The sequence below is a fragment of the Polypterus senegalus genome, chromosome 12, assembly GCF_016835505.1.
Source record: "Polypterus senegalus isolate Bchr_013 chromosome 12, ASM1683550v1, whole genome shotgun sequence".
NCBI classification, from domain to species: domain Eukaryota; kingdom Metazoa; phylum Chordata; class Cladistia; order Polypteriformes; family Polypteridae; genus Polypterus; species Polypterus senegalus.
Genome location: NC_053165.1, coordinates 39,386,088 through 39,414,018, shown reverse-complemented (window position 1 = coordinate 39,414,018; position 27,931 = coordinate 39,386,088). Strand labels below are relative to the sequence as shown.

Genomic DNA, 27,931 nt, shown 5'->3' with positions numbered 1-27,931 from the left:
AACTGTGCATAACATCATCCGAATGATTCAGAGAATCTGGAACAGATTCAGAGAATCTGGAACAATCTCTGTGCGTAAGGGTCAAGGCCAGTAAAACCATACTGGATGCCCGTGATCTCCGGGCCCTTAAACGACACTGCACCACAAACAGGAATGCTACTGTAAAGGAAATCACAGAATGGGCTCAGGAATACTTCCAGAAACCATTGTCAGTGAACACAATCCACCGTGCCATCCGCCGCTGCCAGCTGAAACTCTACAGTGCAAAGAAGAAGCCATTTCTAAGCAAGATCCACAAGCTCAGGCGCTGTCACTGGGCCAGGGATCATTTAAAATGGAGTGTGGCAAAATGGAAGACTGTTCTGTGGTCAGACGAGTCACGATTCGAAGTTCTTTTTGGAAATCTGGGACGCCATGTCATCCGGACCAAAGAGGAGAAGGACAACCCAAGTTGTTATCAACGCCAGTTCAGAAGCCTGCATCTCTGATGGTATGGGGTTGCATGAGTGCGTGGGCATGGGCAGCTTGCATGTCTGGAAAGGCACCATCAATGCAGAAAAATATATTCAGGTTCTAGAACAACATATGCTCCCATCCAGACGTCATCTCTTTCAGGGAAGACCCTGCATTTTTCAACAAGATAATGCCAGACCACATTCTGCATCAATCACAACATCATGGCTGCGGGAGAAGGATCCGGTACTGAAATGGCCAGTCTGCAGTCCAGATCTTTCACCTATAGAGAACACTGGGCGCATCATAAAGAAGAAGGTGCGACAAAGAAGGCCCAAGACGATTGAACAGTTAGAGGCCTGTATTAGACAAGAATGGGAGAGCATTCCTATTTCTAAACTTGAGAAACTGGTCTCCTCGGTCCCCAGACGCCTGTTGAGTGTTGTAAGAGATGACAGTGGTGAAAATGGCCTTGTCCCAACTTTTTGGGATTTGTTGACACCATGAAATTCTGAATCAACATATTTTTCCCTTAAAATGATACATTTTCTCAGTTTAAACTTTTGTTCCGTGATTTATGTTCTATTCTGAATAAAATATTAGAAGTTGGCACCTCTACATTCAATTTTTAATTCACGATTTGTATAGTGTCCCAACTTTTTTGGAATCCGGTTTGTAAAAATAACGTAAGATGTTTGTTAATGTAATTGTTTTGTCACTGATATGTGTGTTGCTGTCATCTCTATATATATATCTCTATATATATATATATATATATATATATATATATATATATATATATATATATATATATATATATATATATATATATAAAATAAAATACCCGCTTTTCAGCGAGAAGTAGTGTGTTAAAGAAGTAATGAAAAGAAAAGGAAACATTTTAATAATAACGTAACATGATTGACAATGTAATTGTTTTGTCATTGTCATGAGTGTTGCTGGCATCTATTTATCTCTATCTCTATCTCTATATATCTATATATATCTATATATATCTATATATATCTATATATATATATATATATCTATCTCTATCTATCTATACTGCATATCTCTATCTCTACCTCCTTTGGGGTGCAAGCAGCTGTTGCTGGGGGTGCCAGAATCCATTGAGGAAGAAAAATTTAAAACATTTGTACAAAATCTTAAATTTATCTATCCATTCCTAAATAATTAAATGGGCAGGCTATTTCGTATCAGTGCAATACGCTGCTTGTTAAAACGGATGACTCCTAATCTTACGCACTTAGTGCTGCGGGTATTATGAACTATCGTGATTCTGTTCAAGTTATATTTAAATTTTAAATATAAGTAATTTTTATTTAGTCGACAGAAATATGTTTGGTAGGAATGTAAGTTAAATTTAATCATCATTGCATACATTTTTCTTCACCATTGAAATTTAAAGACTAAATTCAACTTCCATTCCTACCAAAGATATTTCTGGCGACTAAATAGAACCTACTTATATCCAAATTGAGCTATTGAGCTGTCGCTTGCCTGCCTGAATAAGTCACCTCGCTTCTCTTACTTTTTACCGCTCATTTAATCATGGCTAGTCGCGGAAAAATTATAACATGGAAGGAGGATTACACCGAGTATGGATTTACCAAAACAATTATTGATGGCGAATAAAGTATCCATTATTCATAAAGCTTCAATTGGTGATCTGTTTTTTGCGTTAACCTCATATTTTTTCATACTTCTTCCGAAAACCAAGGGGTGCGAGGGTAAATGAATGGAAGCGCTGATATATATATATATTGAATATATTGAAATAGTTTTACTATCAAATAATGCAAACAGTACGCGGCACGTGCTTTTCCCTAATTCTGGGCTCATCAGGCAGTACACACTCACTGCACCCACTCTCGGGAATCGAACCTCAGACGTCAGCTAAGCTCTCATGTTGCGCAAGGGTGTGTGGTTCGTTTATTTGACAGAATGTATATCGGGGTGTATATATATATATCACTTTTGAGAATGCAACATATAGTTTTGTCCAGGAGGAAAGCAATGTTGCCTCAAATCAATGGCAACGTTTTGTAGGGTGTGTCGCTGAGACTTATTGTCATCGCGAAGCAGAGCCTTACTGGAAATGTTAGGCATTTCAATTGAAATGGGAGATCAGAGGGTATAACGGTGATGCCAGGAATACATTCAGAGCGTGGCGCTCTGCTGTTTTTTTGTGTAGCTGCCTTCACACAGCCTCCGCTGCTTTATAAATGAACGTCATATAAAGCCATCACCTTGTCAATTGTGTAATGCGTTTTTTGAACGGCTTTGATGCATGGAAGTGATCACTCGTAAATCGTTCAGTAAGTTCACGTGAGCTGCTCTCTTGTGTGATGTTGCGATGTCCACGGCTTAATGTAATGTTAGCTAAGACCCGGCACTTAAGTTTCTGGCTGCACTCCGGTTGTAATATGATGAAGCTGCGCAAGCTCACTTTTGAGAATGCAAGTATAGTTGTCCAGGAGAAAAGCAATCTTGCCTGAAATCAATGGCATCGTTTTGTAGGGTCTGTCCCTGAGACTTATTACTTGTCATCGCAAGAGCAGAGCCTTTACTGGAAATTGGAGGCATCTGAATTGAAATGGGGTGCGAGGGTAAAATGAATCGGAAGCGCTTGATCAATGTAATCGGTGTACCAGGAAATCATGCATTGACAGAAGTTCCCCTTTGTTTGGAATGCAAAGTGTGATTAAATGCATTTTTTCAACGCATTATGGAGCACATGCATTGAAAATTCTCAGCTGTGCTTGTGCTAAGAAAAGGAAACATTTTAAAAATAACGTAACACGATTGTCAATGTAACCTTTTGTAAGTAGTGCCTGGAGGATTCAGTGTGGAGAAACTCTAGAGACAGCGTGTGTATTAACTTGGGGATTTTTCTGTGAGTATTTGGTGGCAGCGCCACAAAGTTGGTTCCTCAAGATTGGCGCTAGCTGCAGAGCTCAGCTCACAGCTTAAATGAGGTGAATGGGAGGGGAGATGATACTGTCAATCCCCCACAAACACAGTCTCTTGGAATTTGCATAAGCACAGCCCTTGACCTGCAATTTTAACTTAGTTACAAAGTGATGAAAACTCTCGTTTATATCCTGCGTCCTCTCATTAAACTTGTATCCCGCATTACCCGTGGGCATGACAAACGGCCGGGGCAGCCTGTCTATGAACTTAATTTAAAGTTTAGGTTTACACCGTGCTTTGTTTCTGAAATAGCAGCACTCATGAATATGGTTGTATATGTCAATCGCTCGGTTCTTATTGTTTTGCTGCCTTCTCAATTATATAATGCATGTTTTCCTCAGCGCTTTTTGGAGCTCTTCCTGGTTTTCTACGTACTGCGTTGATAGTCAGTTCACGTAATTACGTGGGAGGCATGATGATGTCACATGAAGCAACGCCCCCCCCCCGGCTTTCAAGCTCAACTCCATTACAGTATATGGAGAAAAATAGCTTCCAGTTATGACCATTACGCGTAGAATTTTGAAATGAAACCTGCCCAACTTTTGTAAGGAAGCTGTAAGGAATGAGCCTGCCAAATTTCAGCCTTCCACCCACACGGGAAGTTGGAGAATTAGTGATGAGTCAGTCAGTGAGTGAGTCAGTGAGGGCTTTGCCTTTTATTAGTATAGATATATATTTCTGTGATTTCTGTCAACTTGCATTATAATCCAACAGTATCTTTATTAACTTGAATTGCTTAATCCTGTTTGTCATGGTTACATCACTGCCCCCCCCCCTTTTTAAACCCATGATCTCTCTTAGCAAAGTGCTCACTGAATTGCAATCTTAAGAAATGTGTTTTTTGTTACAGTTAGGATTAAGTCCCAATAATGCCAAATTTTCCTTTCACTTGTTATGCAGACAAAAAGTACCCCAACTCTGTCAAAAAGTTGGGGGGAAACTATAATGTGAGGCAAGTATATGGGATCAGAATGGGAATTTATTGCAGTGCAATAGTTTTATGATTATTGCTTTAAATATCTGAAACAGGGTGGAAAAGAAAGGTACTGTATATGAATATAAAAGATGGCAAGAAAACTATACTAACTACAAAAGAGATGAAGAAATCCAACAGAAGCTAGATATTTATGAGCTTAATAATTAAGCCTGATCTACAAGTGGTAAGATTGCAAAAAAGTAGAAGCAGCGAGTATAATGTTTTATGAAGCCTGAGAAAAACATATTCCATTAAAATATTTAGTTTCTCTGACAGTGGGCTGGTGCATGTCAATGCAACAAGAGAAAACAATCCATATTCAATAATTGTGAATATTTTTGCTGCCAACACTAACTATGAAAACCCTGTCAGAAGCAAAAAAGAAAAAATACACATTGCAGCATGTTTTTTTTTCAGGCTCAGATCATTTTTATGTAGACTGTTTTGATGTTTTATTGCAATGATTGTGTTACTTTATATCAATGCCATTTCTTCCATACATTTAAAAGACAAACACCAATTTATAAAAAGTCTCTTACAATAAATTATATCTTTATCAAGGTTTTGCAGCATGGTCATAATGAAAAATGTTAGCAATTGCCTAATTAAACTAGAACTAATCTACCCACCTAGTGTACATCCAAGATGGCATCTAAAATTTGAGATTTGGTTTATCTGTAACGCTGTAGTGAGAAGTCACGTAAAATGACACCTTTTATTGGCTAACTAAAAAGATTATAATATGCAACTTTTCAGTTGCCTCGAAAAACTTGCATATTGTAATCATTTTTAGTTAGCGAATAAAAGGTGTTATTTTACGTGACTTCTCACTACATTCATAATGTCGAACAGGGTACAACACCCTAGTACTTCTGTAATGCTGTACATTTTACAGCACTGGTCAATCTTTTGATGGAAATTAAAACAGACATTTTGCACCACAGCAGGGATTCAAATGCCGCTGATAAAATGGTTTTTGAACCTGCAACCAGGAGATTAAAGCAGCCTTCAAACAAAGTACCTTGTAAGTATGTTTTATGTGCTCACACATTAAATAATATTTCATTTTCATTCCTTCTTTGTTGCTAATATATTGCACGTCTAGCATAAAACAGAAACAATGAATAAAAAATAGTAAAAGAAAAGGGACTAATATGACTTTTTTTCATAATAACAAAGCATTAGAAACAAATCATCCCTCTTAAGGTGACATACCGTGGGGACTGGGCTTCAGCCATCCACATGAGGTCCATGTTACAAGCCAGCAGAGGGATGTGTGGGTAAGTGGGATTGCACAAAGCACTTCCAAGGTTCCCGTTTGTAAGTAATGTGTCAACAATTAGCTGCAGGTTTGTTTCCCATCGTATTGGCTCTCCAAACAGGACAACAACTGAAAGGGGAAGAAAAAACATCACAATTCCCTAGAAGGCATCAGCCAGTATCAATGAAAGTAAAGGAAGGAATAACAATGACAGGTGAGGGATGGAAAGAAAAGGGAAATGACTGCAGTTCTATATGGAATGAATTGGTAACAGCTGAAAGGAAATACAGCAAATAAAGGAAAGGAATAACAGCCACATTTCCAGAAATGTGTAGCTCCAAACACAATACCTGTGGCATTTTGCACTGTATCTGTGGCTAGAGTTCAACAGTTATCTCATACTACATCAACAATCCAGTATTAATAATTAACCATTTAGCCTTGTGAACAGGTAAATCAATGAAAAGGCTGGGATTTGTGGTGCTGGGGGTGTCTTCTGACTAACACAACAAATGTACAAAATGAAATGTTTTGCTCAGAATAAAATAACTAATAATAATATACACATAAATGTATACTCACCTTCAACTTTTGGAGGATTCACTGGAGATGGCGGCTAAAGCGCAAAAAAAAAAAAAAAATTTAAAAAATCATCACAAAGGTTAATATCTATATATATAATTCACTAAGGCAAGACACCCATGGAAAGGCAAGACACCCATGGAAAACACGCCGGAAAGGGCGTGGATTCACTAAGCTGCCAACAAGTAAGACACCTATGGCGCACGCAGGGAGGAGCCACGCCCACCAACTCCAAGACAATTGATACGACGACAACTCGCAGAGCCACACGCCTAATTCGACGGACGCACACAGAAAAACAGAGTTACTTATATTTGTCTGTCGTGGAGGCCTCATGTACTTCCGAGCCACCTTGACTGTTCATAGAGGCATGTTTCTCGCGGAGGTAAGTCGCCATATGCAACGTGTGAAACGGTTTGCGAGGGGTATCCCATGGAATCCTTAAAACAATCCTTTACAACTGGGGTTAAAACACAATGAAGTGAGCAGTCTTTAAAAACCGACTTTTCAGTTACGACGCACGAGCTCGTGCACCATAGCAAACTGTTTTACACGCTACATACAGCAATTCGCATCCGTGACAAACATGCGTCTTCTTCACTCAAGGACAATTATATGTTGCTGTCTCCAGAGTTCCATCTTTTCATTCACTTACTGTTGTATCCTCAAACCCTCCCTTTTTAGACAACTGTGTCTTTCCAGAAGTGTTCAACCATCAATAAATAATTATGCGCGCTTTTATGCCGCGGGTTCACTATTGTGTTGTATTTTGCTCTCTCCATAGTTCCATCTTTTCATTCACTTACTGTTGTATTCTTACACCAACCCGTTTTAGACAACCGTGTCTTTCCAGAAGTGTTTAGCATTCAATAAATAATTATGCATGAGATTGAGCGTGTGTCTAGGCGTGGGTAAGCCGTTGAACCCCATTCGGGCTGCAAACCGTGGAATTCCCACTAAGTGCAACTCATACGCTCCCACTGTTTTCGTCCCTACCCTTTGTACACACCCCCCTCCCACCTCGCTACTACCGTGGTCAGGTGTCTTGGTGGATTGTATATAGAAAAGCAGCCAAAACCGCACAAAGCAATGAAACGTCTACGTGAGTCACAGGTGCTTCTGGACTGTGCAAAGATGACAATGACTCAAGTGACGAGTTGGAGGTGGGCACATGAGCGGGCAGTGCATACTCAATGAGAAATCAGCAGACTAGCATGACGGAGGGAGCTGAATGGACGTCCTTCTCTCCTCCCGTTCCACACTCCGTGACTGAGTGCCGTGCAACTCCCATCCCTCCGTCTGGCAGGAGAAGGCGTGAAGGCAGTCCGCCAGTTTTCAGTCACGGACGATTGTGTGTTGGTTCGTTCCGTGCAGTTACAATGTTGCTTTTCTTGCTGATTTATTACATTACCGATTTTTCCAATGTTAATTTTCTCCCTGTGCTTAAAAATCATTAAAAAAACGGACTGATTATGCGGCGTATGGTACGCCGCGGGTTGGCTAGTGCAGTAATAATAATTTTGATACACCAAGTTATTTTGACTATGCGTGATTTATTTATTTTTTTACTTTATACCAAACTTACTTCATATCACTTCACAATACTTCATGTACTGAAGCTGAATTCAGAATTACTGTTGTTTCTGCTGTAACTATCTAATGGTTGAACTGGTCCAAATTTGAATATCACTGGTATTGGAATATTCCAATGAACACCACTGGTTCAAATTTGGCACTTACCAATATCTTTGGTCTTCTGTTGTGGTCAACCATGTCAAGCAAAGGAAAGGCCTCCCGCAACATGTCTATTGTGATAACCTTGGTAAAACCCAAACTGGAGACAGCCAAGTCAAGGACAAGTAGGTATTACACAAGATAGTGTCTATCAAGCTGCCAGACAAACACACATTTGAGCTAAAGGAAAGAAAAAAAAAAATCACCAAACAGCATCTGCTATTAACTCAACTAGCTTTTTTTTTCCTTAATGCCAATGCACTGAAGTCAGAGGAATTAATTTGTGACATTTTAAAAGTCAAAGTAAGTTAATTTACAGCTGCAGACATTCTTAGTGCAAACTTAACTTTTTACTGTTAACTTTAACATGACATTGAGGTTCTGAGAGCTTAAAATTAATTTGCTGCAGTATATTTTGGTTAGAATGTGCATCAACCAAATATGGTCATATATGTATAGCAGGACTTCAAGCCATAAATAGCTTCAATATCTATTCCAAAAAAAAAAAAAAAAAAATTACCAAAGTTTTCAAAGCAAGATATCTGCTTTCAGCAGTATGGGTTTTTAAGTACACTCAGCCTGAAAAGAGCATGTACAGCCTGAAAACTGACACTTGTGTGGCAGCCATATAAAAGATCAATCAATAAAAGCTCTCACATCTGCTATTGACTTTTTAATAACCATAGGACAGGACAGCAAAAAATAAATAAATTAAGCATAACAAACTAGCACATAAGTGGGGGAAAAAAAGAGAAGAGCAAACAAAGTAAGTGATCTAACCATTCAGGTAGGAAATACAAAGCAGAGCTTGAACGCAAAACAAACAAGCAAAGCAGAAATCACCTTTTCCTTTTTTCCCTTCCTGGGAGGAAATGCCCCTGCAGGCCACTCAATTAAAATTAAATGTCATAATGGCATTTTTATCCTGTTCTGCACAGCAGAAACACCCCTAGGCACACCTGCTTGGACTGTATGAACACAACTGCATAGTATAGCCACATCTAATCAATTCCAAAATGTAGAGTTAAAGCACAGATTACATTTAAACAAAAAGTAAAACATTGCCTTCTCAAAAATCACATCATGTTCACACGCAACAGCAGGCAACTAAATGAAAAGGATGCATAGCACCTTTAATTATGTTTCATGGTGCTACAGGTGTGAAGTCTGGATAGTTTAGCAGCTTCATTGGTGTTAAGACGTACTCACCTGCTGGAAAAGGAGCTGTATATTATTTAAAACATTTTAATACTCTACAGCTTAACAAGAGGGTAAATCAAAAAATAAAGGCAACTTGAAAATTAAGCGGTACCTGCAACGGAAAGAAGCTGACATGATACAACAAATTTGCGATGACTTCTGAATGGTTCGAACACGCACAGCTCAACACTCTGCCATTAGTTTAGTTAAAGCCAAAGTCAAATGAACATGGACGCACTTGCTGCTAGACTGCACCATTGTTGAACAATGCTCCACAGTGAGATTTCTTTGGGCAGAGGGAGTGAAACCTGCTTTTAATGTTTATATTTTTGAAAGTTTTCAAGAAACAAACTGATTGGAAAGAAAACACATCTTATAAAGGATACTTCTTCGCAATATCGAGAACTGGTCCTTGTCCAGAGACAAGAACACTTTTCTTGTGGTATTTTCTAAACATTCGTAAAGGGCTGTGTGACATCACCACTTGATTCTGCGAGATCTAAGGGGGGAAAAAAAAACAAAAAACATACACACACAAAAATATACAGAGAACTTTAAAGATTAAATACTAAAAAGTGAAGAGTGTGACCAGTACAGCTGAGAGGTACTGTATCTGTCCATCTATTTATCTTTGACACATGTAGATAGAAAACACTTACCCATTTACTGGCTAAAATAAGGAGTGCATTGGGTAAAGCCAGGCAGGAAAAATTAATTTGAGTTCATCATTCAAATCATGCATTATAAAAATTTAAAATATAGAGTGCGTTATTTGCCAATTAACTCCATTACCAACTAAGACAAATACTTTGACATGGAACTTGTTGACAAAACAAGATTTTTGAAAGAACTAGTCACCAGATAAATGTAGCACTTGCATATCTTCTCTCAAGACTTCCTAATACCAACTGAACAGTTCAGACAGCTGAATAACTCTTGCCTAATTGACCTGGCCACTTTTGTAATCACAGACATTTTCTACTGGCAGAAAATTCCAAGGATACTACAACCATTTAACATAAAGTAAGTGGGAGCCAATCCATTCTTGGTCAGACTGCAAAACTTGTGGAAGAAACAATCAAATTGCTTGTAAACCAAGCGTTAATTCACTGAAAAGCCCTTATAAATAATTTCTTATGAATAATTTTCCAACCAAATCCATGTAAACTTGTCAGAAGACAAATCTTACAAAGTCTGCTGTCTACAGCACTTAGCATTGTCCAAGCCAAACTGAAGACAAAGGTCAACTCACTAAAACACAAATCTAGAAAGGCCAACACTCCTTAAAGAGACCTCTGACACTTATCTTATGGAAATGCAACACCACCACAGTTGCTGCTTTTTCCAGATTAGCCTGAAAGAATATTATCAAATGCCATGCTGACTATGATATATAAAACATTTCTGTGTAATACATTGGCTAGGATTATTTCAAGTATTAAAACAGTAATAGAAATTAAAAACAAACTTTCTATATGCAGACTTGGTGTCAGGCAATATGAAGCATCAGTGTTACGAAAAATAAAAGGCCAAATAGTACACTGCTGAAAGAAATAACGGGGACACTTAAATCGCACATCACACCTGTATGAATGAAATAACCAAGCAGAAAAACTTTACCAAGTAATACTGTATAATTCAATGAGAACAAAATGATGCAACGGCAGCAACGAAAACCAAAATAACCGACCCACGGAGGTCTGGATTCAACATTACACTGAAAAATCAAAGACAAAAATTGAAATCACAGTCTGATCCAACTTGCATTTATTTCATCATGGTTTAATCATGGCAGCTCATAATGTGACTCAGTAGTGTATATGGCACCCAAGTGCCTGTATGCACTCCTGACAATGCCTGGGCATGCTCCTGATGAGACAGTGGAAGGTGATCTGAGGGATCTCCTGCCAGACCTGGATCAGGAAATCAGTGAGTTGATATGCTATGAGCACAGGTCTCACTAGAGGACGTTGGGCCTTCATGGAGTCTTTTCTTGAAAGTTTGGGCAGAAACCCGCACATCCAGTAGCCAGTTGGGGTCATTTTCTGGGTTCTGTTAGTGCTCCTCCTGTACCTCTTTGCTCAAAGGAGCAGATACTGATGGGCTGAAGCCCTTCTATGGCCCTGTCCTGCTCTCTTTGTGTAATGGCCCGTCCCCTGGTATCTCCTCCATACTTTCGAGAACGGGCTAACTAGGAGACACAGCAAACCTTCGTACGATGGGACGTATGGATGTGCCATCCTGGAGGAGCAGGACTGCTTGTTCTACCTGAAACGGCTGCAGGTACTGCCTCATGCTACCAGTTGTGACAAGAACACTAGCAAAGTGCAAAACTAGAGAAGAATCAGTCAGGAAAGACAAGGAGAGAACAATTGCCTGTGTGCACCATCTGCAAAACCATTTCCTTTTTGGGGGGTTGTCTTGCCGTTGCGTCTCTAGTGTATCTGTTGTCACTTTCATTTGCATTAAAGCAGGTGAAGTGGATTCACAATCGCTTATGCTGTACAGACTGATATCCCTGAAACTTCACTGACTTGGTGTTAGACTGTGATGGTTAAGTGTTCCCTTAACTTTTTAAGCAGTGTAATTTTTTTCTTCTCCAAAACTAAGAAAAACAAGAGAGGGCTCTACTTGCTAATAATCCAACACATTCTGGATGAGTGAGAAATGCATTTGAAATAATCACCTTTCATTTTTGGTAATCCCTTACAGTACAGTAGGCAGATAAGTTGCACAGGTTTTTAGCACTTCTGTCTTACAGTTTTGCAGCCCTGGGTTTAAATTCCAAGCTGGGTTTATAATTTAAGTTTACGTATTATTCTGTGTTTAAAATAGTTTTCTCTGGGTACTCTGGCTTTCTTTTTTTAATGCAACAACTTTACTAATAGAGATATGCCTAGATATCACCATGAATCATTTATATATATATATATATATATATAAAAAATTAAAAAAGTTTTAAAATGTACCTTTTCTATTCCTATTAGACTATACATACATAGACTTTACATATTCTTCATGGATTTGCAATGTCTATTAATATATGCTTTCTCTGTTTTTGCTGTGGAGGTAACTTGTGCCATCACCACCACCTGATCAAAGCACTGTGCAATCACCTGTGATGTTCAAATGAAAGCAGATAGCCCAACTAAATATGAGACCCACTGCATTTAATCATCTAGCATAAAACCTAAAAAACAATATGGAATGACTTGTGTACATGTATCTTTGGTAGAGTATCAAAAATTGGTTTTGTCAGTTTTCTGGCCTTGGAATCCCTGAAAATTTTGTTGTCATGCCAGACCCATTTAGAATTACCATTCCACATAAGAGAATGTCTTTGAACTAATGATATACTGAATACCACTGAAATTTTTGTAACCGATACCACTACCAGTTAAATTTTACAGTACACAACATCTTCCAATACAACAGCAAAAACAGAAATACCATTCAATGGCTTTTGATCAAAGTGCTACAATTTAAGTTAGCAATATTGTGCAATTTCTGTAATACTATATATTAGCAGTAACAACAGTTTTAAAATACTGGAATATCCATCAAGTACTTACCTAAATGTTATTTAAGTAATCAAGTATTCTTCAACTTTAATGTGTGGCTGATGTTATGATTCTCCAAATATAGCAAAGGGGGAGTTTATAATATTGGGAGGATTTTAGTATAGGGTTAATACAGAATGATTATCTCATGAACTACTTGATTTATCTTCACATGTGCACATTCTAAACTTATTCTGATATGTTCTGTTGACTAACTGAAAAATACTGCTTAAAATCCATACTAAATATAAAAAGTCACATAATGTACTGTTGAATAAGGAAATTCTAAGAAAATTAAGAATACTTTCATTTAAACAAACTCTATAAAAGCATGTTGTTTTTAAAACAGCCTTAAGTCTGGTTTGTCAACGAAGCAATCTGTTAAGCTTGTAACATTTACTATTAAAAGATTTAATATTTGCAACATTAGCTTGTTAGAAAAAATATTTAACAGATGAATCAAATTAACTCAAATTCCAAATGTCAGAAACTCATGGTGCTTTAATTTTCCAAGTTTTTGTCTTTTTTTTTTAAACAAATTTGTCCCAACATTAATGATTCCTGTGCGAATTCAAACTTTTCAGTTTTAATTAGTCCTTTATTTAATCCTTTTTATGAGTGGCTGCACTTTTTATCACTTATGCCTTTGTAAAAATATAGAATTTGAAAATTACTTGGGCTGTCTTTACCGGTACTCAAAAAGTTTATAACTGTGAGGGCAGCATTACATTCTTCAATGTAACATTCAAATACATGATGTGCTTTCACTCACAAGTTATACTAATGAATGGTAGTTTACCTTCAAATGCCTAACAACATAAATTCAGTGTTTCTAGATTCATAAACAAAGTATGCGGCTTAATTTGTTCTACTAACTTCATGTTTCCGCAATTACACCTCTCTGAAACACTAATTCTGTTAGTCACTAGAAAGATGTGCCTTGTCCTTTCACTCATTGAAACACTAAATAAATTTTATTTTGGTATTAACAAATGGAGCAACTTGTGCCATTAGCAGAGTAAACAAGGAAAAGAGGCACTTTATTTGAGTCTTGCATCCATGTTTTATTTGTGTGAGGCGAACTGGATGCTTGGATGGATAGACATTTGTAGATGTGCTCATTACAAATCAGAGAATAAATGTAAAAACCTCTGTTCATTTATCAAAACTGTGTAGGCCACTATTAAAAGCAATTAATCTCATTATCTTTTCATCTCCTATTAAAAGTGCATGACAATACAAGTTAAATGATTACAACCTAATTTGACAGGTAATGCTTTTTTGCTTTCAAAGCACACACAAATCTGTTTTTGAACTAATTCCATAATGAGGTAAAAGTGGCAATAACACAACCCTGTGTATGTGTTTTTTTTTTTTGTTTTTTTTAATACATGTCAAGTACAATTTTGGACTCGTACACTAAAATTCTCCAGCACGAAAACAAAACATTTCCAGACAGGACTTCTGACGATTCTCTTTTCAACATGTGTTGAAGTGGAGCTGTAGCAATACTGTTGTGGTCCATTTTTGTATGAATTTTTTGTACTCACTTTTTTCCTCATGCATTATTGCGTCCTCCAAAGTAATTCTCCTACTTGCAGTAATGCATGAGTGCAGTACTGACCTTCTTGGTACTACTGATACTGTAAAAAAGCTGGTGTTGTGTTTTTGGAACTCTGGTACTTAATTGAAGTATCTTTTTGTGTCATATCTACTTTAAACTATCAAAAGAAATCAATGACCGGGTTTAAAAAAACAAACAACCACAAACTCTGCACAAAAGACTGACCAGGCAGGAATGACACAAACAGTTTGAAGGGTTAAAAATATTACACTCTACGATTAGAATAATGAACTCAAACTTCACCATCGTTTCTGTTAACACACCAAGGCTTGTGCTAAGATTACTGCATTTTATCACTTATAAGGCAAATTATATCAAGACATAACTAAATTTAATGTATTCAATATATGATTGGTTATATATTTACAAGCCTTAAGTAACAAGGGGAGGAGTATAACATTTAGATATTTTTCTTATTTTTTTATACATTTTGTATCTAAATATTTGCAGAATATTTAGATTTAATACCCATTTTTACATTTTTTTGGGTAAAATATAGTCAATACTTTCAACATTTACTACAATTTCATCAAGGTAAAATTCTGTTCAAAAAACATATACAAACACAGCATTATTATTTGCAAAACGTATAAATTTTAAATGATTCATGGCAACTCCTGGATAGTGATCATAGCTAAATGAACACACAAAACAGCTGCAATTAATATTTTTTGTGCTAATTCTGTATAAAGTAAGAATGATCACAAAGTTCTGTGCAATCTTAATGCTTTTGAGCAGCAAGTAATGTAGAATATATGGACACTGTACATACAATTTTAGTCGGCTGCTAAAGCATAAGAACCTTACCATGAAGATCATACGACTCACCTTCACTCCCAGGATTTCAGACAACTGATCTGCCTTTGTCTGACGAAGGCAGTTTCCTGCATTGGTTACAAACACCACTGGAACAAGGAACTGGCCCCGTGTGTCCACTAACTTTTGAAAGGCCTTCTTCGCTGCTGGGAGAGGAGTTTTTCCTCTGACTAGTACACCATCTATATCAAAGAGTAGGCCAAAGCTGGGCTGCAACTGGGAGTAAAATGGCAAAAAAAAGAACAAACCACAATTTAGGAGAAAGCGACAAATGCACTGGTATTAATGAAAAAGAGTGTCCATTTTTAGAGTTGTCCCAGTAAATTAGCCTTCTTTTTAAAATGTATTTTAGAATTAGCAGTATTATTCCATAATTAACGTTACAGAAGAACAAAGTCTCAACACTACAGACATGGTATTAATTACCACACTTGTATAATGTTTACAGCTCAGACAAACGGTGACTAAAATCAGAACTCCTGTTCACTCCCTCTGCGGATTTTGCAAACAAAAACTTGCTTTTTAAACCATCCTTTCATGTGATCGTTTACAATTTTTTTTACTTGACTGATGACTCTAGATTGGTCTCGTGTGCATGTTCACAATACTGGCAGAATAGGCTCCAGTTCTCAGAAAGCCATTTGTGTTAAAAAAAAAGGGTTAATGACACATAATGTTAAACATTTTCTTAAAAATAAAACCAAAAATAAATTGCCAATTCTTCTCGAATGCGCTCCTAATCTATCGGGCTTTTTCCAGGGCAAAAAAAAAAAAAAATGTGTAAAATTGATCGAAATTCATTGAAATGCGACTTTTCTGCACCTACAATCTAATACACCAAAGCTACAGGCTGTCATTGAGGCTTCAATTATGTAACATGTTTACAGCATCGCTAGTGCACGTCTGCCTCAATGCAGCTATTTTTTTTAATTCAAACTCTAGCGTTACTTTGCTTTGGCGCTGCGACCAGTGCTAACGGAAATGACTATCCAACAATGATCTTTACTTGGGGAACGCACCAAAAACATCAAATTGAATATAACCGTTTAGGTCCATATACACTTCTGAACTTACTCCATCTTCAATGCGACCGTGCTCAGGATAAACGGTTTTGGAAAATGGATGGATATGCTGGCGACATAAGTAATATGTATACATTACACAGACATAGTATTTGCATTAGTTAGACACCACAGGGTCTAAAAACACACATCATCATTCTTCATGCACAGTGGATACATTTACAAAACTTTTAATTGGGTTTGCACATTGATACACTTAAATTTCTCTAAACTGTACTTCTAATCCAGATGTTAAGCGATCCGTCTAACTTTTTGTCGGACATATTAAATTCGAAAGTCACTCATCGATTCTCTTGAACATATACATTAGCTATAGATCGAATGATGGATCCACTTTTTTACAACACTGAATTCTTCAGTATGTCTTTGAGCTAAACCTTCACCTGTTGCACGACACGCACTTGCGAAATGCGACTGCTAATCGCTTCTCAAACAACTTCGGTCCTCCGACATCAGTAACATTTTACAAAGCTGTCAATAAACCGCTTGCATTAGCTACCCTAGTGTCCCGCCCCTCCCCCAACCGTAGCTACACGTATAGACGCATGCGCAACTCAGGCATGTTCGTCGACCGCTCAGCGAAAGACTTACTGCACTCTCTGCAGCCGCCCCACACTGTCCGCAGCGTCGGTGCCCAGGTTCTCTTGCTATTCGACTACACAGCGTGTTCAGCGGCCTCCATAAAGGCCTGAAGCCCTTCATGTTGGAAGTCAGCCGCTACTATCGACAAACACCAGGAGAAAGTTGCGCTTTGACTGGGGAGCAACTCGATGCTTATAGCTGAAGAAGCACCTAGAAGACGTTTAGTCACCAGTAGGCCAACCTCCCTCACCGCCTTTGTACATAAAGTGTGTGAAGAGGTGGGAGGGGGAGAGGTTGGTGACGTGATGACCGAAGTGGGGCGGAGTGGCGTAACCAGACCCCCATACGCTACGGATTGATAAGCAGGAGTTCACGCCACAGCACACTGTGAGAGATGGGAATAGTGAGGGCACTGCAGTAAGCTCCAAGGATATAAACATGTGCGTACGGCATGAGCACATTTCAAGTGATAGACAGCGGTACTTGGTGTGACAGTAACAATGGCCGATACACACTGTGCTGCATTCATTATATATGTGTAAAATAATTACCTGCATTATACTGAAACGTGGACACAGGATATATCATTTATTTTTTTTTATTTTCATCAGTTTTTTTCTTATCGAGCAAGCTTTTATAAACTATTTAAACGTTAACATACCCTCCCCATTTTACCTACAATTTATCAAGTCAAGCAATAATGAAATAAATTAAAACGCGTAAATGGAGCTTCATAGACACTAACTGCTGCGTTTTCGCATTTGTCGTGTGTCCCAAAATTTGACAACTAAGTACACAACGATTCGAAAAGCTGCTATATTGGGCCGACACGTCAAATAATGTCGCTTTAGACAAGGTACATTCCTGCCGGCTCATAAACACCCCGCCCCCCGATATCCTTGCCGTGGAGGAAGCGATACATTTAATTAACATACTATACATATTTCTACACAGTCCTCACAATAATGCATTTCTTAGCGAATCAGAAAATACATTTTTTGGGAAAAATGCAAAACTGAAAAAAAATGGCTTAACATTAAGCACATTAGGCATTACAAACAATAGAAATACATATGAAACTGAATGCGAAATAAAACACTGCTGCATCACTCCTCCTGCATGCCTACCTTAGCTATTTCACATGCCCTTTTTAACTGACCAAGTGTGTCAGGAACTTGAGACGTGACAGACGTTGTGATGACAACTTCAATTGATTCCTAAAATAACGTAATTCTACAAAACGACATAATCATTATATATACAATGCATTATGTATGCATTGTATACAGACCCATCATAACCAGGGGTTTGTTAGGGGGGTTGTTGGGGGGCAAAAAAGTTAGGCTATAACACTGATACTCAATAACAATATTTCTCAAACCGTTTTAGCATCGGAGACATAATTGCACCAAATTAAAATTAAATGGTCAGCTCAGCAACAGGATTGCAACTGTAGACTTTGAATGCATTGCTAGAGAGTGATTTAATTCAAAAGTATAAGCATTTCTCAAATATGCTAACATTTAAATTAAGATTAAAATTCACAAATGCCATGTTCTATAGTTTACCACCACCAATGACTTTATGATTAATCTCTTTAAATCCTCTCCTGGCATGCTAAAAAGCTGTCCATAGTTGATGACTTGCTGAAAAAACTGACACCATTCATTGTCTGGATGGTGATATTTCATTCTATGCGTTAGCAAGGAGACTGTAAACAGGACATATGGGTAAATCCTCAGAGATAATCATTATATGTCAATTTTGCTGAATTTTGTGATTATATTAGGCTTTTTAGTTTAGTTAAATCTATATTGTTATTGTTTATGGGGCAGTATAGTAAAATTATTGCATGATTGGGCTCTATCATTGTAAATTTCATGGCATACTGGCCGATGAAAGGCTACCCTTAAAATGACTTTATTTTAAGTTGACATTTAATGAGAACTTCTCCCTTGTGTGATGTAAAATTGATATTTTTTTAGGGAAAAAATGTGAAACGCAAAAAAAAAAAAAGTCTACCAACACAGCTAAATTGCTACACATTTTCTGCAATGTCGCACCTCAAAAGTATTTTTCTCCCCGAGATTCTTCAGTAGTGATGATTACACTCCGGTCATTCTTGAGCATTTGCCATCGTAGGCTTACCAATTTGCAGATGTCTTGCACGGTAAACAATTTGAAGTCAGCTGGCCACATGTAGCTGGTATTTATGTTTATGAGGTTGTGTTCGTCTGATGAATTTTTCTTAATTCTGCATATTCTGGATAGGCAATGGTAAGACACTCATTTCGGATTTGAATCACTTGCAAAATAAATTTGAACACTCCAAAATCACATACATGCCAAAAGAGAAAAATTGTCATTTTTACCATTGTGACATTAGTGTATCTTTGCTCTATGACTGCAAAAATGGTATCTATGGTAAAATACAAAAATTAGGAAAATGAATGCCAATGCCATGTACCAACATGTGGCTTCATAGCCTTTTTAATTTTCAGATGCTCAGTGTGGTGAAGCCTGGTGAACTGTGTTATGCAGGAGTTGAAATTTTTTAAATAAATTATTCTTAAGGTTAACACAGAGCATTAAAGTATTATTTTTTTGTAATGCTGAAAAAGTGGCATTAAAATGACACCTAAGGCAATCACCTCATACCCAAAGTGCAAGTCCTGATACTATACACCAGGTAAGAATTTGCTAATCCTCATGTGCCAACAACACTCAGACTTTCGAATGGTTCAGCTGGTAATTTTTCCAATTATAGCGAAGAGGCCACACAGTGGATAATAAATGTCTACTACTGTTCTAAACCGAGTGAAGACCATGAGTACCTGTATTTTTATTCTGTACTTATGTAATCTGTATATAAATCTGACATGATTAATTTTTCTTTGATTATAATCTCACTGGTATCAGTTACTAAATTTGTTTCCAATCCATCTTCTAGTGGAAGGCTATACCAGTTTAATAAACTTAAATTGTACTTTGCAAAATTAAGCTTCATTGCTGTCCAGGTATTTGTATAAGATGAGATGTATAGGTTAGGAAGCAGGATGTAAGGCAAAAAAAATCTGAAACATGAAGGCCAACACTGTGGTTCAAGTTTAGAAAAAATAAGCAACGCTTTTTAAGACGTGATTTGCTGAAATATAAAGATCCTGTAAGTCTGAAGATGTGTAATTTCCTAAAATGATATACTGTAACTATGCTACAGTCATTTTTACAATTACGCAAGATCAGGTTGATCTAGTCCACTCTGTTTAATAGCGCCTGAGCTGGAGAAAGTCAGCATATTCTGTAGCAAAATATCAGTAGGGAAAGATTTCTTAAAAAATTATAGCAGTAAGAGAAGAGGGGAAAAAAAGGATGTCATGACAAGAGACACTGTGATCCTCATCATATAGTTACTTCTGCAAAATGTCTGTAGCAATGGAGCAGAAAAGGGGATAAGTTCTGAGCTCATATTAAGTATAGGGTGGTCCAGATCTAATTATGCAAGTTTCATTATGCTATAACTTAAGTTTATTACATAGAAAAATCACCCGAAAAATCCCGGACCATCGAGAAGTGTGCGAACTGACGACATGAAAAATCATCTTCGCGCCGAACTGGAATCGTCCCTGCATAAATCAAATTAATCCAGATGATCTGGATCTGCACAATTAGATCTGGACCACCCTGTAGAAAGGCTACATAAATAGAACACAACTTTGATCATTACATTGACAACAAATTCTACAGCAATAAAGCATTTTATTAACCCCTCATAATCAAATATGGGTTATCATTGAAACATGAACTTTTTCTCCATGCAAACACTTTTTTGCTAATTTTCTTACATACTTAAAACTACTCTTAAAAAATTATGTGAGCCCGTCTGCTTGGCAATTTTACTATAAAATATGATTTAGCTCTCTACACTCTTGCGTAGCAACATCTAAGGGAACAATATATACAAGTGCTTGGAGTTTCTGGTGCATCTGACCTTTTTTGTTTATCTTGAGATCAAGACTTTTAAGTATACAAATAAACAAATGTGCAACGAAGTGTCAGTTTCCTTCATGCCATATGTTTCAACTAACAAACTGCTATGAAAACGTAGAGTGACTTTCCACATTAGTGAAAATCATTCTAAGCAAATCTTTTACATGGGCATACATATTTACAGAATTCAACTGCATCAGTCTGACAGACTAGCTAGGGATGTCATGCTACACGACTAGTGGTAGCAGGAGTAGGCCACTACTGTCCCCTACTTGCTGAGATTATGTCAACGGAAGCTATAACTAAAAATTCCTGGAAAAGTCGTGCAGTATGATAGGAGTTTTTTTTTTTTAAGACGACACGGGAGCTACAGCAACCTACTGTTAAATTTTTACCTAATTTGTACAATCCCCTGAAAAAGGTCAAATGAATGCAGCTAAAGCTGAGGTGTATGATAGATGAAAGTGCCAGTTTCCGGTGTATGCTGCCTTATGTTGGGTCATGTAGGATTGTAAGTAGTACTGAATGTATCCCTGTTTCAGTGGAATTTACAACACTATTGCTGCATCACAGTACAAATCAAACTAATTATACTCTAATTTATACTCTCTAAACAGTATCTACTCAAAAAACATCAAAATGCCCAACCATGGATGTAAGCACTAATGCAAAGATAAATAAGTATTGCTTACAGGCTATACTACTGCTGGCTGGAAGCATTAGCCAACCAGGAGAGAAAACATTAACCCTGCAAAGATAGAAAAAGTGATGGGAGCACTTTCTATTCTAAACAGAAATAGTCAGCCTGGTATTTAAAAAATAATTTATCAGTCATTAATACAGGTTAAATTTCAGACTGGATATATACATTTTTACAAAATTTAATACAAAAAAGTCAAAAAGTACAAAAAACAGTATTTACAGAAATTTGCCCTAACCCAAGTTTGTGAACAGTCCTACAACGTGACAAAACCAGTTTTGTAAAGTTCCAATAGGAGGTTCGACCAATTTGTAAATAACCAGTATCAGGGTTCTCCATCCCAAAAGATCAACACTCATTGCTACAAGCCCATTAAGGCTTTAGCTTCCTCACTTTGTGCCATTAGAGATTCACTAGCATATTTTTGCAAAAGCTCCATTTTCTTTCTTCTTAGAAGGGCTTCCTCAATCTGTGAAAAAAAAAAATATATAAAATATAGATCAAGTTATAACATCATCAATTTGTGACAAAGTACTACAAAAGCTATTATGATGCTCAATAGCACGTTATATTTTAAATAATTAAAAAAAAAACAAACAACAAGTGGGATTTAAGTCCCAAAGATCACATTAGTAAAGTAGCTTTTTCAACTCCATTTCCTGTCTTCAATGACTGTAAATTGTCAGTATAACCATTCAGATGCAAAGGATTACTGTACACCTCCATCTCAGGGCAAAAATGATAAGTAAGATGCAAACCACTGCAAAACACATTCAAAAACCCCTTAATCTTAAGAAGCCACATATACATTTTCATGCATAAAGGAACCCTATGGTGTTACCTCCTTCTGTGATGGTACAGGCACATGAGCCATAAATGTCTGTGAGTTGTCCTCTCTTTCAATCTTCTCTCCTTCTTCCTCATCTGACTGCAAATAAATATGCATTAACAAAGAACACCCATATATAATAGCACACATCTCATGCATTCACAAGTCAAGATGCTTTTGCTGGCTCACCTCATCCTCTTGCACTCTGTATATATGCTCATCTTCTTCTGCATCTTTTTCAGGACCACCATCTCCAACCAGGCGCAATTCCTTGTCAGCTTTCCACTTCTGTACTGCCTTGGCTATTGCTGAGGACAGGAATTATATAAATAAAAAATATGAGCAATATTTGTTCTTTATACATAGTCTAGTTTTTCAAACTTTAGACACCTCTCATTATATGTCAGGTTTTTGACAAAATTTTAGCCCTGCTTGAGTTGCACAAGATAATATAATGTTATTGACATAGAACCAGTGCCATGTAGGTTGCAAAAGTAGTGTAATGGTTAGTATGCTTAATAAATTTGAATTGCTGATCATTTTATTAAAATGCATGTTTTCACACTTTAAATTTATCATGTACATTTAAAATAATACCCAGGCAAACAACAATGCATGGAAAACACAAGGTATATCAACATACATAAAGATGACTTGGTGTCTGGACACATTTGTTAAGGAATCACTCAAAATCAACTGTACATCAAGGGTTGATGAATTTGATAATTTGGGTTGAGCATCAGGCCCCCTTTAAAACTTCAGAGGCCAATTTTAAAATGGACTGTTTTGAAAGCGAAGAACAGTCTGACTTGTGCAACCTGAGAGAAAGATGCTGGTTGAAAAGAGTATATTTTGCAGCCAGGCATCTCTGGTCAAACTGCTTCACTCACAAGAAACTACACTATATGGACAAACGTATTGGGAAGCCTAACTATTACACCAACAGGGACTTTAATGACATTGCATTCAAATACTAGACTTTAATATAGAGGTTGTCCCCACTTTGCAGCTATAACAGCTTCCACTCTTCTTGGAAGGCTTCCCGTGGTAAATTTTTGACCATTCATTCTGTAGCACATTTATAAGGTCCGGCACTAATGTTGGATGAGAAGGCCTGGCTTGCAATCTCTGTTCCAGTTCATCCTAAAGGTGTTCGATGGGGTTGAGGTCAGGGCTCAGTGTGGGCCAGTAAAGTTCTTCCACACCATACTCATCCAACCATGTCTTTATGGACCTTGCTTTGTGCACTGGTGTACAGTCAAGCTGGAATAGAAAACAGCTTTCTCCAAACTGTTTCCACAAAGCTGGAAGCATAGCATTGTCCAAAATGCTTTGGTATGCTAACTGGAAGTAAGGGGCCTAGCCCAAACCTTGAAAAACAGCCCTACAATATTATCCCTTATCCACCAAACCTCAGAGTTGGCACCATGTAGTCAGGTAGGTAACATTCTCCCAACATCTGCCAAACCCAGACTTGCATATCCGATTGCCAAACAAAGAAGCGTCATTCGTCACTCAATTAGAACACGTTTCCACTGCTCCACAGTCCAGTGGCAGTGTGCTTTACAACCTTCCATCCAAGGCTCAACATCAGACTTAGTGATGTAAGGCTTGCCTGCAGCTGCTTGGCCAATGGAAACACAATCCCTGAAGTTTTTGCCACACAGTTTTTGTCAGTCAGTCCATTCTCCAACCTACTTACATTAATTCCAGTGGAAGTTTGGAACTCTTTGGAATTAACAGAGTGGTAGTAATTTTTACACCTGCCCTTTAGCAGTTGTTATCCTGCTCTATGACTTTACACTCTTTCACTTCGTGGCTGAGTTGCTGTTGTTCCTAAATGCTTCCACTTTCCAATAATACCATTTACAGTTGACTGTGGAATATCCAGTGGGGATGAAATTTCATGAACTGTCTTATCGCAAAGGCATCGTATCATAGTACCACACTTGAAGTAACTGAGCTCTTAAGACCAACCCATTTTGTTACACAAATGTCTGTAAATGGAGACTACATGGATAGGTGCTAGATTTTATATACCTGTGGCAATGGGTCGGATTGATGCACCTGAATTCAATAATTAAGACACGTTTCCCAATTCTTTTGTCCATACAGTGTTTATTCCTCGCGCAGATCAGTGTAAAGTAACATTTACAGAAGATATTTTGAATGAAAACCTGGGCAATGCCAGAAAACACATTTAGTAAAAGATTTTATATACATTACATACTGTAGAAATAAAATAGGACTCTATTCATCACATATTTAACCACTTTGGTTCATTAATGTCCAATAGTCCCCTGTGAATATGACTACAGTAGAGTGCCTTAGCTGCTCAAAACACAAAGACTTGTGTCTTTCATATAGAATTCTTAATACAACTGCAACAGGTGAAGGTAATGCATGTGAAATGTCAGACCTTGCTGAATGATGCGTCTTAGCTCTGTATCTTCAACTGTACTTACAGGTCTGCATTCTGGTGCTATTAATTTTCCAAAAGGTTAGTTAATGGTTTAGACTTCTGTGATATTTAAATTTGCCTGCACTAAGTTTACAAGTATCGACCATTCTGTCTTTTGAACAATCTCTGAAAGTATTAAATCAAAGAATCATAAATGTCATCATTTTCAGCCATTGTTACCGGAATACTGTAGCTTAGATCAGTGGTTCTATTAATGACAGGTAAGACTGGTCCTGGAACACAGAGGAACTATATAAGAAAGCGCAGATCAGACCCTTTTTCCATAGGAGACCATGTGCCTTTAATGTGGGAAGTGACATCCTTTACATCTTCTATTTATCTCTGTGATGACCATTGCAGTTTTCTATACTGCGGTGTGCTGGGCTGGTAACATCACTTCAAGAGAGGCCCAACGAATCAACAAATTTTAAAAGACAAGTTCAGTTATAGAACACATTCTGGGCCCTCTAGAGATAGTAGCAAAAGACAGTTAAAACAAAACTGAATGCTTTTATGAACAATGCTACACATCCTCTCTCTGACACACTAACATAGGAGTACTTTCACCCAACAAATCATTCAGCAGAAGTGTGCCAGGAAACGCCACTGGGGCTCCTTTATACCAACAGCAATAAGTCAAAGACAGCCAAGTCAAAGGTTCTCTTTCTTTTTAAGTTTCTTGCTCTATGGTCGTTCTGGTGTGTATTCAGACAAAAGTGTATGTTTATATTTATTTATTTTCTTACATATCTACCAATTCATGTATATATTTATTTAAAGAGCTTCTGTAAAAAGCCAACATTTTCCCATGTCAACACAAAGTTCTATCTATCCCAAACTAAGTCAAGAACCCCCCAAAATGTTTTGCCATCTGTTCAAGGCCACATGTAATATAAACTCAAAGCAATGAAGTGGAGCATGATCTTTGATTTCAGGTGTTGCTGACATTAGATCTACTGCATGATTTTGTATAACGGTAGCTCTATTAATCAGAGAAAATGTCAATAAACTACAGTAAACTATTGATACATGTTATTACATGAAACTTGATATCTCTAGGTCCAGAGATTTCAGCCTTTTATCTTGGCACACCACATCGAAGAATTGACATATTTTGAAAGATCCACATTTTATTTGAGTCTTATATTGTTAAGTACTGAACTCTTACTAGGCATGGCTAAAATTGATAGTTTTTCATGGCTTAGTTTCAACTCTTTAGTTTTTGTCATGCATTTTTTTAATTTATAAAAAATAGTTTCACATGAATCCAGATCAAAAGAAATAGAAAAATAAGTTACATACAACGCAGTGTTTATAAAAAACAAAAACAAAAAAAAAGGGGAAAATTACTTAGTTAATTGTGGAGGTTGAGGGTTTGTGTTTTATTGGGTCATTATGGATTTCACTTTTGAGAACTTTAAGCACAGTTCTGCTGTAAACTTTCCTTTAAAACTGGATGAAGCTTAAACATTGGCAGCTCTGTCTGAAACATTAGCTTTCCGCTGCTAATCAAGAATACTAAAATGAAATGTTAGACATGTCAGTTTTATTAAAAAAAAAAAAAGTTCACCAAAACTAAAAAATTCTTGTAACGTTGGTGGGCCAGACCAGAGAGAGTGAGGGAGAGAGACAGACAGAGAAGCTTGTTCATCTGCAAAAGCTAATGATGGGGTATTTGGAGGTGAGAAAGAGAGCACTCATGTGAGAGTCTCACTTTTGCAGAAATCCATCATTTGTGGCGTAAGGTGTTGAATTTAGAGAGAACTGTTCTCTCTGAACCCACGTGAGCTTTAAAAGACTTGGGTTTGGAAAGACAGGATTGGAGTGTCATACCAGAAGCATCGTCAGACAGAACAGTGGAAAAAAACCACGGCTGAGCATAGAGATTTGTGTTCAGCTGCCATGTAATCAACAGTTCTTTTATGTGCCACTTTTGACCTTTTTTGTATCCCTCATGTACCACCTCACAGCTGTTTGTGGCGAAGAACCCATTATCTATATGTTTATTTAAAAAGGGCAACTGAAAGACAATTTTTAAAACGAACAGATATTTAACAAAAGGCAACTTTTCCAAGGATGTAATTCTCAGTTTAAACATCAGTGGCTTAGATAGGAAGGGTTGTCTTAAAAATATCACGTTATACTGTTCCATATTAACTGCATGTGTTAACTTTGACTTCCCTAATATCTATCTCTATGTCACACACACAGGGGTATTGAAGAGTATTCAATTCTCTTGAAAGTCATAATTTTCTACATGACGAAAGATTTGTACACATTTATCCATTCAGTATTTTTAATGTTATAACAATTCATTTTGAAAGTTAATATAATTCTCATAACACTATAACTTAAGTTTATTACATAGAAAATCACCTGAAAAATCCCGGACCAATTGCGTGGAAGTGTGCGAACTGAAGACAAAAAAAATTCTATAACCCAGCCACAGGGGATGCACAAAAAAAAGTGTGTTTCTTCATGCCGGTACTAAGCCCGGATAAATGGGGAGGGTTACATCAGGAAGGGCATCCGGTGTAATATTTTGCCAAATCAATATACGGACAACACAAATTTCCATACCAGATCAGTCGAGACCCGGGTTAACAACGACAACCACCAGTACTGTTATGCAACAGGGTGCTGGCGGAAATTGGGCTGCTGTTGGCCGAAGAAGGAGGAGAAGAAGAGGGGGGAGATGTGTCCGGAGGCATGAGGAGAGGAGGAAGTACAGAGAGTGAAACTGAGGGTAGGATCTTTGAATGTTGGCAGTATGACTGGTAATGGGAGAGAGTTAGCAGATATGATGGAGAGAAAGAAAGTTTATATATTGTGCGTGCAAGAGACTAAATGGAAGGGGAGTAAGGCCAGGTGGATTGGACATGGATTCAAATTGTTCTATCATGGTGCGGATAGGAGGAGAAATGGAGTAGGGGTTATTCTGAAGGAACAGTATGTCAAGAGTGTCCTGGAGGTGAAAAGAGTGTCAGACAGAGTAATGATTATGAAGCTGGAAATTGGAGGTGTGATGATTAATGTTGTTAGTCCATATGCGATGGATGAGAAAGAAGATTTTTGGACAGAAAGTGGTGA

The 27,931-nt window shown here is 37.4% G+C and overlaps 2 protein-coding genes across 2 annotated transcripts in view; both read right to left on the bottom strand.

Annotated features, from left to right (window-relative positions):
* The window catches only part of zgc:77375 (uncharacterized protein LOC402927 homolog), a 24,199-nt gene extending 6,895 nt beyond the window's left edge, over positions 1-17,304 (bottom strand). Inside the window, exons 1-6 of the mRNA XM_039770899.1 lie at positions 16,874-17,304; positions 15,213-15,416; positions 9,587-9,699; positions 8,007-8,100; positions 6,267-6,300; positions 5,639-5,813 (exon numbers count right to left, since the gene is read on the bottom strand). Coding sequence (XP_039626833.1) covers positions 5,639-5,813; positions 6,267-6,300; positions 8,007-8,100; positions 9,587-9,699; positions 15,213-15,416; positions 16,874-16,984 — 731 coding nt within the window. The 5' untranslated portion in view covers positions 16,985-17,304. The remainder of the gene's footprint in view (positions 1-5,638; positions 5,814-6,266; positions 6,301-8,006; positions 8,101-9,586; positions 9,700-15,212; positions 15,417-16,873) is intronic.
* A 3,887-nt stretch (positions 17,305-21,191) lies between these two features.
* Positions 21,192-27,931, bottom strand: part of isy1 (ISY1 splicing factor homolog) — a 45,804-nt gene continuing 39,064 nt past the window's right edge. The window contains exons 9-11 of the mRNA XM_039771564.1: positions 22,570-22,688; positions 22,393-22,479; positions 21,192-22,020 (exon numbers count right to left, since the gene is read on the bottom strand). Coding sequence (XP_039627498.1) covers positions 21,913-22,020; positions 22,393-22,479; positions 22,570-22,688 — 314 coding nt within the window. The 3' untranslated portion in view covers positions 21,192-21,912. The remainder of the gene's footprint in view (positions 22,021-22,392; positions 22,480-22,569; positions 22,689-27,931) is intronic.